At 28.2% G+C, this 16095-nt stretch overlaps 4 protein-coding genes across 7 annotated transcripts; 2 read left to right on the plus strand and 2 right to left on the minus strand.

Annotated features, from left to right (window-relative positions):
- Positions 1–14: 14 nt before the first annotated feature.
- Positions 15–3719, plus strand: LOC128960867 (protein phosphatase 1B-like). 4 transcript variants are annotated; one of them, XM_054307017.1, is made up of 2 exons: positions 15–296; positions 2134–3719. In XM_054307017.1, the coding sequence occupies exon 2, from the start codon at positions 2185–2187 to the stop codon at positions 3364–3366; it is 1182 nt and encodes a 393-aa protein (XP_054162992.1). In that variant the 5' UTR covers positions 15–296; positions 2134–2184; the 3' UTR covers positions 3367–3719. The 4 variants fall into 4 exon arrangements, with proteins under 4 accessions (XP_054162992.1, XP_054162995.1, XP_054162993.1 ...); XM_054307020.1 differs by having other exon boundaries at positions 2178–3719; XM_054307018.1 differs by lacking the exon at positions 15–296 and adding an exon at positions 1937–1968.
- Positions 3720–5611: 1892 nt separating this feature from the next.
- Positions 5612–9000, plus strand: LOC128961041 (equilibrative nucleobase transporter 1-like). Its single transcript, XM_054307245.1, has 6 exons — positions 5612–6030; positions 6841–6980; positions 7084–7130; positions 7580–8513; positions 8594–8714; positions 8792–9000. The coding sequence occupies exons 1-6, from the start codon at positions 5698–5700 to the stop codon at positions 8927–8929; spliced, it is 1713 nt and encodes a 570-aa protein (XP_054163220.1). The 5' UTR covers positions 5612–5697; the 3' UTR covers positions 8930–9000.
- Positions 9001–11303: 2303 nt separating this feature from the next.
- Positions 11304–12083, minus strand: LOC128961393 (uncharacterized). Its single transcript, XM_054307628.1, has 2 exons — positions 11651–12083; positions 11304–11588 (listed from the first exon to the last, which is right to left on the minus strand). The coding sequence occupies exons 1-2, from the start codon at positions 12025–12027 to the stop codon at positions 11327–11329; spliced, it is 639 nt and encodes a 212-aa protein (XP_054163603.1). The 5' UTR covers positions 12028–12083; the 3' UTR covers positions 11304–11326.
- Positions 12084–13959: 1876 nt separating this feature from the next.
- LOC128961202 (uncharacterized) lies at positions 13960–15732 on the minus strand. The gene has a single exon (XM_054307413.1). It carries the CDS (start codon positions 15730–15732, stop codon positions 13960–13962), a length of 1773 nt encoding a protein of 590 aa, XP_054163388.1.
- Positions 15733–16095: the final 363 nt, after the last annotated feature.

A 16095-nucleotide genomic window follows, 5' to 3' on the forward strand; every position in this document is an offset into this window, starting at 1 on the left:
ATCACTTGAATGCAATCATCATTTTGTGACCAAATTTGTTGAAAACACATATCAAATTTTACTACTATTTAGTTTCGAGAGAAACTACTATTAATAAATGGTTTTCTTTATGATTATCCCGGATTTACAAAAATAAAATTATACTTATAATTAACAGCAACAAACAAAAAATCTTCAACTTTTATAACTATTATTATTAAGTGCTTAATAACTAGTGAGAGAATCAATTGGTTTTAAAACTAAATTATTTTTTTGCAAAAGTTTTTTCTACGCCTAACAACAAAAATTGTGTACAGGTAATATTAACAATATTAGATATATATATATATACGTATTTATAATACTTTTACATTTATTTAATTATATTTAATTTAACTTAATGATTTTAAGATAATTTCTACATGGCAATCTGAGATAATAAAAAACTTATAAACTAAAAATGTTATTTACAAATAACATTAACGGTAATATAATTAAATATTGTGTAACATGTTTACATGACTGTAATAAATTTTTCCTATCATTTAATTTTTAATACTTTGACAATTTATACATGTATTTATTATATTAATAACAGATAATTGCCTACTGTTTTCAATTTCAAAAATATAATTAAATACTTTTATTTAAAAAAAAATATTTAGCAAAAACTTGCTATAAAACAGGTAATAGGTTTACTATTTTAAAAAAAATACAAATCACTTATTCAATAATTTAGATAAGTTAAAGGTGTGGGTGTGTTTTCATATAAAATTATTAATTTTATCATTTATTTAACCTTATGACATCAATATGATGACTAATAAAATTGAAATATATATTTGCATACATTAAATAGTTTTCATAAAAATATAATAATATAGAGGTGGGGTGGGGGTGGGGGTGGGGGTGTGCAGGAGGCAATTCAATCAAATCTGTAAAACAAATAATTGCAAACATATTTAAACATAATGTTAGACAATAGTGTATGACATAAAACATGTGGTTTCAGAAATCGTTTCCTTATAAATAGGTTAAACATTCACTAAAAAACTTGTAAATAGTAAATAAAAAATAATTAATTCTAAATTTTATTTTATATTTTGTTTATTAATTTTATTGTTAGTTCTGTCATTATTTGTCATTATATTAATTTAGTTTTTAAAAATTGTAATTAAATATGTTATAAATATAGAAAATAACACTACATAGTATAGTAATTATAAATATTAATAGCTATAATAAATAAAATTTAGATTGTTTTTATCTATATTTAAATTAGTAAACAATTTTAATGATGTGACCAACAACATTATTTATAACTAACTTTAATTGTAAGTCATTTAATAAATTAAATTAGTTTCTCTTTCTCTCTCTCTCTCTCCTCTCTCTCTCTCTCTCTCTCTCTCTCTCACACACACACACACACACACACACACACACACACATAGGTAAAGGTGATTAATGTTAACAAAAATAGCACTTAAATAGAAAAATAAATTTTAAATAATTTATTCTCAAATAATTATACTGTATGCGTAAATTATTAACAATAATATTATAAAAATTTAATATATTTTATAGTTTGTTTTAATATAATTGCTATTTTAAAAAGTTTTATATTTAAATTTCATTAAACATTATTTTTTAAAACAAATGTTAAACAAAAATTTCACTTAAAGATTCATACAATAAATGTATTGTTATATAATTATTAATTATAAATATGATAATCTCTTTGGACACAATCATATATGATATGAATTTAAGTAACAAATAAGTCTTATTTTTTATTGTTAATTATTTACTGCATTACTATTTTTAACTAACAGCTATTTTAGTTAAAATCGCATGAAAATTATTAATTAATATAAATTTATTATTTATTTATGTAAAATATTTTTATATAAAATTTTTTAAATGTGATATATTTAAATAATCTAAGTATAAATAATTGTTTATATAATATTGTTTGATACGTAGTCTACGGTAAATCTATTAACTGATAATAGTTTTTTAATATAACAAATGTATGATTCATAAGCTATTAATGGCATTTTCACAAGCGATCAAATTTTGAGATATTTTTTTTATTAAAAAACAGTTTTAAATTATTTCTGTTTAACTTTACATCAATTTATTGTTTATTTTTAGATCAAAAGATTATATTGAATTGAATATTTTGAATATAATTACAGTCAAGTGATGGGTAATAGTTTGGATAAACCAAAGACAGATAAGGACAGTCAAGAGGGCGATGGCAATGGGCTCAGGTATGCTCTGAGTTCAATGCAGGGATGGCGGCTTAAAATGGAAGACCGACACTGTATACGTATAGGTCTGGATCAGCTTAAGGACTGGAGTTTCTTTGCCGTATTTGATGGTCACGCGGGTGTGCACGTGGCCGCTCATTGTGCCGAAAATTTATTGAATACAATCATTAAAACTGAAAAATTTAGTAATCATATGATTGAATTAAATAACGATAAAATCACTGAACAAACCATTGATTTTGTAAAGAAAGCCATTGAGGATGGATTCTTGGAGTTAGACAAACAAATGCAAAATATGCCCGATATTACGTCCGGTGAAGATAAGAGTGGTACGACTGCTATCTGTGCGCTCATATCGAAAACACATATATTTTTGGCCAATTTGGGTGACTCGCGGGCACTGTTATGCCGTGCGGGTAACGTTCAGTTTGTTACCGTAGATCATAAACCAAATGATCCTTTAGAGAGACAACGTATTCAAGAAGCCGGCGGTAATGTCATGATATCGAGAGTCAATGGCTCGCTAGCCGTCTCCCGAGCTTTGGGTGATTATGAATATAAAAATTCAAATAAAAAGCCATCCGAACAGTTAGTTTCACCCATACCTGAAGTGAGCGTCACTAAGATTGATATAAATGATGAGTTCCTTGTGCTGGCCTGTGATGGCGTCTGGGATGTCATGACAAACGAAGATTTGTGTGCTTTTGTCAGATATCAGATGACAATTGAGTCCAGTTTGAAGACTATTTGTTCCAATATTATCGATACCTGTCTCCACAAAGGTAGCAAAGATAACATGAGTGTAGTTGTAGTTGCATTTGCCGGCGCACCCACTGTTGACGCCAATGCCCAACAACTAGATAAGCAACTTAACAGTCAATTAGTAGCGAAAGCAGAAGAAATAATGAAAGAAAAACCAAACCATAGTTTTCAAAATCTTATTGAAGATATAAAACAAATTCAATGGTCACCACTACCGGATGGCGTCGGTCTTCACGCTAAGTATACTATTATTGAAGAGATTTATAATAAATACAAACCAATACAACCAAAAATGTCATCATTGTCTTCATTGTCTTCATCACGATCTCCGGATTTTCATAGTTTTGATTAGATTTTTTGATATCAGTCACTCACTTATAAATAAACTTATTTCTTTCATCAATCAATTGGCACTTAACTATTAACTATAAGGTCAATAGATACTAAATACCCTAAATTGCATATCGGATTGGGAGGACTGACACCAACTACAATAACACAATATGATTTCCCCTTAAAAAAAAGTCACGATAAACATCATTAAGTAATTGTCTCCTAATTTTTACAAAAATAATAAGGAAGTAAACTGCTTTCGGCTTAATTTTGTTTTTGTTGTTAATCTATAGTAATAATAATAATAATAATAATGATTAATTATTTGTGTATTTTATATAATAATTTCGACATAATTCTATTAAATTTGAAATATTTTACTAAAAAACCATGAAATATAATTAATTTTTATGTTAAAATATGATATTTAAAAAATGTTAAATACTAACATAATTTATATTAATTTATTGTGCAATTAAAAAATAACATACAAACACAGACACACATACATACATACATAGACACATACAATACTTAATATAGTAGTAAATTATTAGAAGTGTATTATTAAGTGTAATCATCAAATTAAAAATATGTACTAATTTTTTTAATGATTATTTAAAATTATCGTAATTTGATGCATTTGACTGCAATGGGTGCTAATTATTGAACATTTTATGCAAATTATAACTATTTTAATCGTTTAAAAAATCAAATATTTAATAGTTTTAACATTGATTTTTGTGAACGTCAATCGACTGATCCACTGAATTGGACTTAATTTTTTTGTTGTTGTTATTTATAGTGAACTATCAAATTTGGCAAAAAAAGCATTTTTTCTCAGATTATATAAAAATATGAGAAAAAATTATTCATAAAATTAAATGAATAGAAAAAAACAACAATAAAAAAATAAAAAGTGTCTCTACAAGGATAGAAGTCCAATAAGTTAAAGTAATCTTGATTAAATTATTAATAATAAATTATCTTAATTGAAAATTATTCACAAAACAAAAACAAAACTTTTTTTTTAACAGTGACATTAAACTTATTCAAACACTAACAGACCCTGACTTACTTAATTAAAACAAAAAACTATCCAAATTATCGGCAAAATTGTCAAAATAAAACATTTATTAATATATATATGTATTTATTTATATTCGTGAATGTATTTTTCCAATTTTTTGTTGTTGTTGTTATTTTTATTTTTTTTACTAATATTACTATTTTTGAAGTCACAGGTAATAGTAGTACTGTAGTAGTAGTAGTAATAATAATAATTTTTTTGCATTACCGTTATTATTACACACACTTTTAATGATGTAAAACTTTTAGTTATTTTTTATTTAAAATTATATCAATACTTATTTCCAATACTGTTATTATAATAAATTAAAAAATTATTTTTTTAAAAAAGTGTTAAGCAATAAATTTGATTTTTCTGATATATTTAATATATTACTTAAATGACTTTATTTTGTTTTTATTGACTTTTTTTAATTAATTCACGTCATTGGATTACTATTGAAATTAATAAACAATTTATTAGTTAGAAAAAAATTTCAAAATCATGTTAAATATACAATAATCCGATTGTTGTCGTAATTGATTTTGTCATTTCCACATAAAAAATATTATATAAATACAGATAATATGATACAAACACGTGATAGTAATGTACTAGAGATAGGAAGGGAAGGAATGGGAGAGAGAGAGAACAGAGAGTCGGGATTCAGGAATGGGAGTCAAATCAAGAGAGACATACATTTAGATAGTGTGTGTGTGTGTGTGTGTACTGTGTATTAATATATAGATTTACTGTATAATATATGCCAGCAATTTGTATGTCTCGTCAATCATATATAAATATGCCGTTTTGTGCAAAAATTCAATGCTTATGTTGTAAGCCAACAGTAGTTGAAACACAATGATGTGGTTGTAATTTCAGCTAAAAATATAATAATAATAATATAAGTCTGTCACTGACTTTGTGTTGAGTTTTTGCCAATTATTTTAATTTAGTTTTTTTATTACTATTTGCTAAACTCATTATTTGTTTCATTTATTAGTTAACACGGACACTGCCATTACAGTATAAAATCAGTTTATAATAATTTATAAATTACTATCAAATATAAGTTATAATATTAATAAACCTTTTAGTTTACCTTTTAATTAACAAGTTAGTCAACTTATTCTAATATACTGTATATATATGTATATAAGTATTATAAAACTAAATATTCTGGTATTCAGTAAACTATTGCTTAGCTATTGAACCCATAGCTTATCTAGTTTTTTGTTTAATAAAAATAAGTCAATCGTCAAAGTATCTGTGCTCTCAACCATGTCGATGGTGTCCAACTATAGACGATTTATTATATTATTGTGCGGTCTCATCGAGAATTTGATATTCTCGGGAACGGTATTTGGTTGGCCGGCCCTCTTCTATATGCTTAAGAGTGAAGGCATTTACGAGCACTGGTGTCTCAATGTTGACAGTGATAGTCACCATCAGGTGTCTAATAAAAGACATTTGTTGGATAATTTGACGACACTTTTGTATGACGACACTATCAATGATATCGATTCAAACATATCTGAAATAACAAAACTGGCGAACAATTTGGAGGACTTTTGGTCGCCAAATGAAACCATTTATAAGACTAATGATATTCAGGTATGTCTTCAAAAAACTTTTTTTGTTACAATTTTTATTATGTTTTCACCAAAAAAATATATTTTATAAACTAAAAATGTTTACACATTTTTTAGCAGACGCTCTAACCTAAATTATTAAGTGTATGTACAGTACTTATATATATATATAATATTTAATATATATTATTGTAAATATCAATTTTATTTACACGAAAATAAAAATCTCAGTTAATGCATTATATATTACATATACATTAGATAACTATATATTTTGAACCACAACTCAAAATAAGTTATTTTTCTCCATGTACTACAACTACATGTAATTAATTAATTTGCCTTAAATTCAATAGCAAATAAATAAATAAATATTTTCCATTAAACAACTTCAGTGTTGGTTAACATTTATTTATTTAAAATTTACTTACATTTTAAGTAAACAAGGTTTAGTAATATTTTATTTAAAATAAAAATTAAATTTATGTTACGGTAAACTAAATATTTACATTATCATCCGATAACCTTGCTATCATCAACAAAATATGCTATTGTTTAAAGTTTCAGTTATTTATTTATCATTAACTACTGTAGATTCAAGTTGTAGCTCATTATAAATAACTCTAAAATATATTAATAAATTTATGTTATTTTTATTATTTAAAAATATCAAAAAATTCATTTTACTGAATATATTAACCCAATATTTAAAAAACTACTTCAATATATTGTAATTGCAAAGTCAGTAAAATAGACAAACAATCATCAAAACAAAAGTATTTGACATATAAATAATAATTTTTTTATTAATATGATTTTTATTGCCATTTAGATAATACAAGACTGTACGGCACAGGAAAACATCCTAAACCTGGCCTATACTATAGGAATATTCTCTATGGGTTTTACATCGTTTATATGGGGATTCCTACTCGAGACATGGGGTCTGAGGATAGTTAGACTATTATTAAAGTAATTTGATATCAATATATATATATATATATATATATATATAATGTTTATAAATAATATTTTATTATCTTATAATTATTTCTATCTAACAATCATTTTTTAGCGCACTTATTACTTGTGGATGTATTTTACTATGTTTAACGAGCAAAGGTATATATAAAAAAATAAATAAAACATTTGTATTAAAAAAAAGGGAAAAGTCATCATCTTTTTTATTAGTTAAACTTAACTATCAGTGACACATAAAAATATAAGATTATTAAATTAATGTATTTATTATTACCGGTACATTTATTTTACTTATTTTTCAATTAGTTTAATAAATAAATAAAATTATTATTAGATTAAATAGCTACCGTAAATTAGGGTACAAATATTATAAATTATAATTTTGCAATCAATGGCACAATTATATTTAGCAACACATAAAATCGGCTAATAATGTCTAACTTTCTCATATAAAATACCCTATATATATACAAATGTAAATTTTAAATATAAATTTAATATAAATATGCAAACTATATAAACTATATAAATATGCATTAACTATGCAAATACCGTATAAATATAAGACTAATAGTATTATATGCATTTAGAGCGATCATACCTAATAGTGCCGGCCATCATATTGTTAGGTTTGGCTGGAGTTCCTCTACGTATAGCAAACATGCAAATCGCTGACTATTTTCCATCCAAGAGGTCGACTGTTATAACCTTCTTCAGTGGTGCATTCAGTGCGTCTCCCATTGTATTTGTTTTACTCAAATACATCTACGACTCGGGCGTCTCCTTCTTCACTGTGATATTGATTTTAGTTATTTTAAGTCTATTTATGATTCCCTTTACGTTATGGCTATTGCCCGCCAAAAGTGTCAAAAGTGACGATAAAATTAAGCCCAATATTGAACTCAATTCATACAACCAGTCATTAGAAAAGGAAAACTTAGCCAAACTGTCCAAAGAGACTAACGGTGCCAATGGTGTGACTAATGGCAAACATTCGACTAATGGAAACAAAGATGAAGAAGAAGAGGTATTTATCAAATCAAATGATAGGCCTCTAAAAGACACAGAGGATACCAGTGCTGATGTGCCGTTAGGTGTTTCCTTGTGGTCACTATCCTTCACTTTTCATCAATTGTGGTTTTCTTGGCTCAACACTTATATGGTATTATATTCGGGATCAATGAACTTATGGTTAGATAGAGTGACCTCAGACACGGCAATTGCCGGTGGTTTTACCGAGACGTTCGGTATCGTGCAAACCAGCGCTCTGGTCATCGCACCGATTGCTGGCCTCTTTATGGATCGCAACATCAATCGAGCAAACAAAGAGTCGGATCCGTTTCGCCGCAAACTGAGTCGCGCACAATCGGGTTTCATACCAATACTGGTCACCTCTATTATGTTGACCTTATCAGTGATCTGTCGATTCTTCAATACTTCCAGTGCTGTCTATAGTTCTATTGTTTTTATAACTTTGTTGCGATCATTCCTCGTGGCCGTCGCCTCGGCTTACATTAGGATCAGGTAGTCATCACTTTTTTCAAGACATGTTATATTACGGCTACCGGTAATAAAAATAGACTAATTGTTTGTCTTTCATTTAGATTCAATGCAAATCATTTTAATCGATTGAATGGCATAATGTGTACAACGAGTGCCATCTTCTCATTACTACAGTTCCCACTCTTCATATGGGAATCGCATTCACATCAACACGCCTTTTGGGTAAACCATTTAATTTAATTTAATTTATAGTATCGTTTAATTATAATTACTTGTTATGTCACTATCACCATAAACAGGTCAACATGTTTTGTGTGATATCCACAATAATCTCATTCACAAATCCATTGTATCTCATCATAACTCCGCTCCAGAAGTTTCTATTGAGAAAAGAAGTAGAATTGGAGGGCAAGTCTAGAGCTCAGACAACATGTTAAGGACATTACCATCAGATGATGGCATCGATATATCATTGATAATCACTAATATATAAATATATTATTCATTTAATGTGTTTTTCAAACAAACAAACAAATAGTTGTCAAAAAAAGTTGTTGGACTCAACTCTAAAAAATAATGTCTTTTATTATCTGTTATTAATTAATCCATTGATTAATTGACTACCAATTGGTCGTCAAATTGTTTTGTTGTTAAATATATATATATATTGTTATGTCTTTTATTATTATTATTATTATTATTATTATTATTATTTTCAATGAACCACTTCTTGATTATATTGTTATCAAATAAGATATTGAATGAAACAAAACAAAAAGTCTTTCAAATATAGGTATATATACTATAAAAATAAATATTAATACAAATTATCTATATTTATATATTAATTAAATATATTTATATAGATTTATTAGTTCATTAGCTAATTAAATAAAATATACTATAATATTAGTAAACTAAACTAAACTAAACTAGGTCATTTTATATTATAGATAAATATTACCTGAATAAGTAACAATCATTATAAGTGAATACTACTGTATTATTAATTTTAATGTTATCAAATTGAACATGCACAATTATTTTTGTTTTGACACATAAAGTTCTAATAGTATATTAATAAATAAATATACATTTAAAAAATGATGATGGTCATATTAATAATTAGTCATCCTATTGGTTAACAATGTAATGTATATTAAGTTACTGTAAATTACTGTACTATTAATATAAACACGTATTTTAAAATCACGTGATAACCAGTTATACAGTATTTACATATAATTAATGGCTCTCTGATTGGTCCAAATGTGTCAACTGCTGTATCACATGACTTACACACACATTGACAGTGCATTCGATAACGAAAATGATTTGTCGAATGTATTGATTGATCGAAATTTGACCGAAAAATAAGTGAACGAAACTATAAACCATTTGAAGGATGTTTTCCACGCAATACTCTATGATGTCATCGATGGTCAACAACACAGTCACCACATTCGGTGATCGCATGAATCATACACCACGTGGTCGGGGTAGAGGTAGAGGTAGAGGTCGCGGAGGTATTGATAGCAATGTTAGCGTATGGGATGAGTCCGGCGGCGGTATTAATGATCAACGATCTAATGGACTGGTGATGAACAACCCGTACAACGGCGACAACGGTTCTGACAATGATTACCGATCGAGACAATGGACATCGGGTGGCAATCGATCCGATCGACCGCAACATCGAATAACGTGCTTTAATTGCGGCCGATTCGGTCATAAGCGCAACGATTGTCGTCAACAACGCGGTCAAAATCGGCGGCACAGACCTGACCACATATCAACACAAGTGGCCAATGAATCGACGGAAGTGTTATTCGATGAAAGTTTTAAAGATTCGACTTTTGTCGACAAGTTATCGGAGGACAAGTTGTCACTTATGCCGCAACTTAAACATTACTATTTGAATGCCAGTCTCAGTGATCTAATGATTCGCATCGATGGCCAATCATTTTCGGCGCACAAGTTTGTCGTTTCGGCCAAAAGCGATGTTTTGAAAGATATGCTCTTCAATGGCGAAACCAATGAGTTTGTTGCCGACAATGTAATCGATTTGTTGGACATTAATGTCGACGCTTTCAAATTGTTTCTCAAATTTATGTATTTCGAAGATCTGACGGACGAATTGGTCGACAATCACAAGATGATCGGCGAAGTACTCAAACTGGCCGTTCGTTATAAGTTCGGTCGATTGGAAAAGTTTATCGAAGACATGATTACCAAAAACGCGAAGATTGTGTCAAATTTATCAGAAAAGTTACATCAATTGGTGACCACAAGTGGCGACAATTATATGGCCGACAAAAAGCAAATGATCGATGAAATTATACAAAAGTTGAGCACAAATATCATCGAAAGTGTCTTCACCGACGACACACCAAGTGAGTCGTCGGGTGGAATCAATTCTCTTGTTGGCAAAGAGTTTATCGAATCGATTCCAATTAGCGATATGTCCATTGAAGACATTGTGGTCTTGAAGCGAATCGGTGTTGTCGATGAAACATCGTTTGCAGACATTATCGTTAAAATGTGATCAACGACTGCACCAATAGTTTGTTTGATCAGTATTTTGATCACAATTTTGTTTTTCAGTCATTTATTGTCTTAAAAATGTAAATTTGGTTTTTATTATATAAGAATTTATTATTTTTTGTCTATGAATTTCTACTGCTTTTTTAATAACTAAATTATACTATATTTTGTATTAACCGATAATATCATATTTATATACTGTATATTAATATTTGAAACTTCATTTTAAAATAATAATAATTGATTGTCATTTTATAATATTGCGGTAATTATTTCAAATAACTGATCCATTACTGTAACCATCGGAAGTGAACAATAAATCTGATGAGAACTCTGTTAACATTAAACACAACGTATTCGTTGTAATCGCCGTAATGTTGTGACAGCGATGTCTTTTTGTGAACATTTTCAACTGTCTCACCCATCGGTACCTCAATACTGTCACCAAATATAACCGGATCATTAGGTTCGGGTATATATTTACCGACACCTTTAATACTATTGTAACCATCGGGTGGTCTCGTGTATGGTTTCGGACATTCTGTTTCATACCTGTTTCAAAAAAAATTTAAAAATTATTCAAAGATATAAGTGATGATAGAATTGAGACATACATTACTCCTGAGGACACTTCGCATAACAAAAGAAAGCCATTGTTCTGTTGGTCACAATATTGACCACTTTTGGTCGCTCTATCGGCAAAATAAATGCCTTTTCCAAACACAAGTTTGTCATTATCGGGAAGTTTGAAGCCATTGGTCAATATTCCGACTATATTTGTACATTTGGTTCCGTGCCATAGGAGTAACCGTTTTTGCCGATCATATCCGCGCTCAACAAATCTTTTTTCATGATCTTTACGATAAACGCTATATATTTTCACTATTTTGATTAATCTCTGCACAGGTATGTCTTTAACCACAGTTTTTTCACTATTGACTATATATTGATTGACGAATTGACTTTCACGGCAATCACTGGACATTGTCATCAATTGATTCAAACGATGCAATATTTTTATTTGATCTAAATTAATGAACAACTGTTGACTTAACTCATTAAGTTGTATATCATTTAAAACTGATTGTTTGCTATATGTTTGTTGAAATATATTTTGATGATTAGTACATACAATAAGTCCATTAAAATCACCGCAATTACAAAGTTGTTTATAATTTGAGATAATACTAATGTAATTGTGTTGACGGTGTTGACCATTGATGAAACACTTCTCGCAGATAACCAGTTGTTGGTTATTGACATCACATGTCAAACATTTGTAAACTTTTGCATCTTTTTTGCATATATTATGACACGAATTGTTATAACTTTTAACTAATTTTTAATTGGAAATTAATAAACAAAAAATAACATTATTTTTTTAAATATTTTTTTTTAATAATTAAGTTAAAAAATATTTTTTACCTATTATTGACATTTTAATAATTACAAATATTAATATATATATATTTAAATGATACAACTTTTTACACTAAAGCATAATATATTATTTACATTTGTTATTTTTAAAACAATTATTTTAATTATGATATTTTTAGAGGTTTCATAATAAGTAATTTTGTGTAAAACTGTATAAAATTTCATCAATCAAAAGATAATAATTAATTTGATTATTTTGCAAAATAAATACATGATTGCAAAAATAATTATTATTCAATATTTTACACTTTCAGTAATACAAATAACAATTATAAAATTAGTTATATTTATTATGAAATATAAACGATATTATATTGCCAATTATACTATATTTTTGTATTAAATTAAATATTTATAAACTAGATTTTACTAAATTATGAAAATATAAAATAAATAAAAGTTTTTTTAAAGTAGATATTTGATATGCTACTGTATATGTTATATAAAATAATCATGATAAATTATAACATATATTAAAAACATGTTTTAAATATATTAAATAGTTATAAATATTTAAACATAATATTAATCAGTTAATGTTTTATGTCAATCAAAATTTTATATCTTTAATTTAGACATTATTTAATATCTAATATCTAATTAAATATCATTCTTAGAAATAAAGTACTAATCAAAAGATAAAACAATTTTGAAAACGGTATAAAATTTGTTGAAATAAAATTAATATTAAATAAAGTATAAAAATCTGTTTAATAGCTTATAATTTTGTTGATCATATTATTTGCATTTAATAATACATAATAAACTTAAAATCATTTTTAAATAATTTAATGCCATTTTTTAAATTAAAATAATTTTATTAATGATTATTTAGAAAAAATTCGATACATTTGATAAAAATGTATTTAGAAAATATTAATATAAAATGTAAAAATTATTTTATAAAAATTATAACTATATGATCAAATCTATAAATTTTGTTTATATTTATCAATATAAATTATAAATAATAATTTTAAAGTTTTTTAATAATATTAAATTAAAAATGTAAATTAATTATCAATTTAGTGTAATATTAATGTCAAAAAAATGTTTAAAACATTTTATCAAATGATTAATTTTGTATCATTCGTATGATTATATACTAAGTATAGTACATCAAAATGATAATCACATAAAAGTACAGTCAATTGCACTAAGTTATAGGTATAGTTGTCAATATAAAAAAAATTACACTTAAATATAATATAAAAATAATATTTATATTGTATTTAGTGTTTTTGAAATACTATTTCTTTTACCAATTGATATATCATTTTTTTTTATACGGCAATCATACTTATGATTTAATGCATTTGAATTATACATTTTGTAGATATGTATTTATAATGATAGGATAAATATCTTTAATAGATAAATATATTTATATATAAATTTATCTATTATATACTGTATATATAAATTTATATATGAATATAATAATAATATTTAAGGTAATTAATAAATAGTAAAAATGATTTAATTAGATATAGGTTTTGTAAACTTTTGTTTGAACAAAAGGTTTGTATTCATCGGGAATTGGCGGTGATTTATATCCCGGATCGGTGACCAACTTTGTCGAACTACTGTCCGAATTAGAATACTCGATGTGTCCGTTTGGTGTCATATCAACCGATTTGGCCAACAATTCTCGGAACAATTTGTTTTGCTGATCGGGATTCAGTTTCTCGATTTGCTGGTTCAGTGTTATGATATCATTGCCTTTGTTTGGTCTTTCATCCAACCGATAGTCGCTTTTGTTTGGTCTCTCATCCAACCGATAGTCCCCTTTGTTTGGTCTCTCATCCAACCGATAGTCGCCTTTGTTTAGTCTTTCATCCAACCGATAGACAGAAACAGGCAGTTCCTTGACATAAGTGGTAGGTCCAGACTCTCCGTCTGACTCTTTGTAGTCAACGCGGCCGTAGTGTGGCATCGGTGGCATTTGTGCCGGTCGGCCATGAGATAAGTCTGGTGCTGAGAGTTGGTATAGTGCTTGTGGATGTGATACAGATCCAATTGGTTGGTCATATTTAAGCGGTGGTACCGGTGCTTGAATAATATTGTGACGCAGCGGATGTGGCTCTGGTGGAGGTAACTGAGCAATAGGTCTGTTGAAATGTCTTGCTTGTGGTGGCAGCTCTTGTCGGGGCATTTCTAATATAGGTTGAGGCATATGTTGTTGTGGTTCGTTGTGCATCATTGGTGGCAACATCTCTCGTGTTTCGTGAATTGGTGGACGGGGTATGGATTTGGGAGCCATATGTTTGTGTTCTTCAGGCTGTCCCTGACTAATGGTATGAACTACTGGTTCCTGTCGACGACTTTCAACAATGCGTTCCAATATGTAGGGCTGTTGTTTGACTTGTCGTGAATGTATTGGTTCTCTTTGTTCAATTGGCTCTTTAGACATAATTAGGTGTGGGTTGTGGTAAGGAGGTGGTGGTGGAGCATAATTTGGAACGGAATGTGGAGGTGGTGGTGGCAATGGATAAGCGGGTGTCAATGGCTGGGAATGTGATTGCGAGTGCAAAAATGGCATGAATTTTTGTAGAGGTTCCGGTTCTGAGACCAGTTTGATTCTATAGTTTGGTGTTGAAATTTGATGAACAGTTTGTCTTTCATTTTTGTTCAATTGCTGTGCATGTGGTGCAGATGCTGGAGGTGGTGGCGGCGGTGGCTGTAAGTATCCCATCTGAGGTCCGACCGGACGATCATAGCTTCTGTGCTCTTCTCGAGAATATGAAGGTCGAGAGTGTTCAACACTAGGATATCCTTTGGGAATATTCGAGTGTTTTTCTTCATAAACTGGGATCAGATTTGGCTCATCGTATGGCTTTTGGGAGGACGGCTGTGATGTATAGATGGGTGAGTTTGTGTCACTTCCGTAAGACAATGTATTTACAGGACTGGGAGCATATTTAGGTGAAGGCGGCTGCCATTGATTGGTTGGAGAATCCTTTTCCAGCAATTGATGTTTTAGTAGATTCAGAATAGTTGAACCCATTTCTGGCGATTTAACGTTAAATTTTCTACTATTTGGTTGATGTGAACGCATAGGCATCGGTTGAGACGGTGGCGGAGGTCGAGATAACTCAGCCGGACTGTTGTGTTTGTATTGAGACAAATCGCCAAACATTTCCGATTTAGGATTCGTCTTTGGACTGTCGTGTCTGATCTCATAGACATAGGAATACTGACAGTTCAGACATTTGGCTAAACTTAAAATTCCGATAATTAAATACCAAGACTTCATTTTTTTCGTGGTTTATTTGATTAACCAAAATATTCTGCAAGTTTTCAATAAATATATATATATATATATATATATATAATGTTTTTTAAATATTAATAAAATAATGTAAATAAAAAATATTTTACTAAATAAATATTTAATATTTTATAAGAAATATATATTTAATTTAGAAGTAAATATCAAACAATAAATTCAAATTTGCTTCAAATTCATTGAACGTATAGTCAGAAAATGATATGACTTTTGATTCAAACAAAAGTTTTCACTCACTTTCTCTTTGATGATCTTCTCGTCAATTGTTTTATGAAAAATAATAACTAATGAATTGAAACGACGACTCTTTGGCACAAAAAAAACTTTTAA

Source organism: Oppia nitens, unplaced genomic scaffold (genome assembly GCF_028296485.1).
Source record: "Oppia nitens isolate AA-2021 unplaced genomic scaffold, nextdenovo-longstitch-racon4-pilon3 scaffold5_pilon_pilon_pilon, whole genome shotgun sequence".
Taxonomy (NCBI): Eukaryota; Metazoa; Arthropoda; class Arachnida; order Sarcoptiformes; family Oppiidae; genus Oppia; species Oppia nitens.

Coding starts and splice junctions, on each gene's coding strand:
- LOC128960867 (XM_054307017.1), top strand. CDS start 2,185: ATGGGTAATAGTTTGGATAAACCAAAGACAGATAAGGACAGTCAAGAG.
- LOC128961041 (XM_054307245.1), top strand. CDS start 5,698: ATGTCGATGGTGTCCAACTATAGACGATTTATTATATTATTGTGCGGT. Junction 6,031..6,840: donor ATAAGACTAATGATATTCAG/GTATGTCTTCAA, acceptor ATTGCCATTTAG/ATAATACAAGACTGTACGGC. Junction 7,131..7,579: donor ACTATGTTTAACGAGCAAAG/GTATATATAAAA, acceptor ATATGCATTTAG/AGCGATCATACCTAATAGTG.
- LOC128961393 (XM_054307628.1), bottom strand. CDS start 12,027: ATGACAATGTCCAGTGATTGCCGTGAAAGTCAATTCGTCAATCAATAT. Junction 11,589..11,650: donor GAAGTGTCCTCAGGAGTAAT/GTATGTCTCAAT, acceptor TTTTTGAAACAG/GTATGAAACAGAATGTCCGA.
- LOC128961202 (XM_054307413.1), bottom strand. CDS start 15,732: ATGAAGTCTTGGTATTTAATTATCGGAATTTTAAGTTTAGCCAAATGT.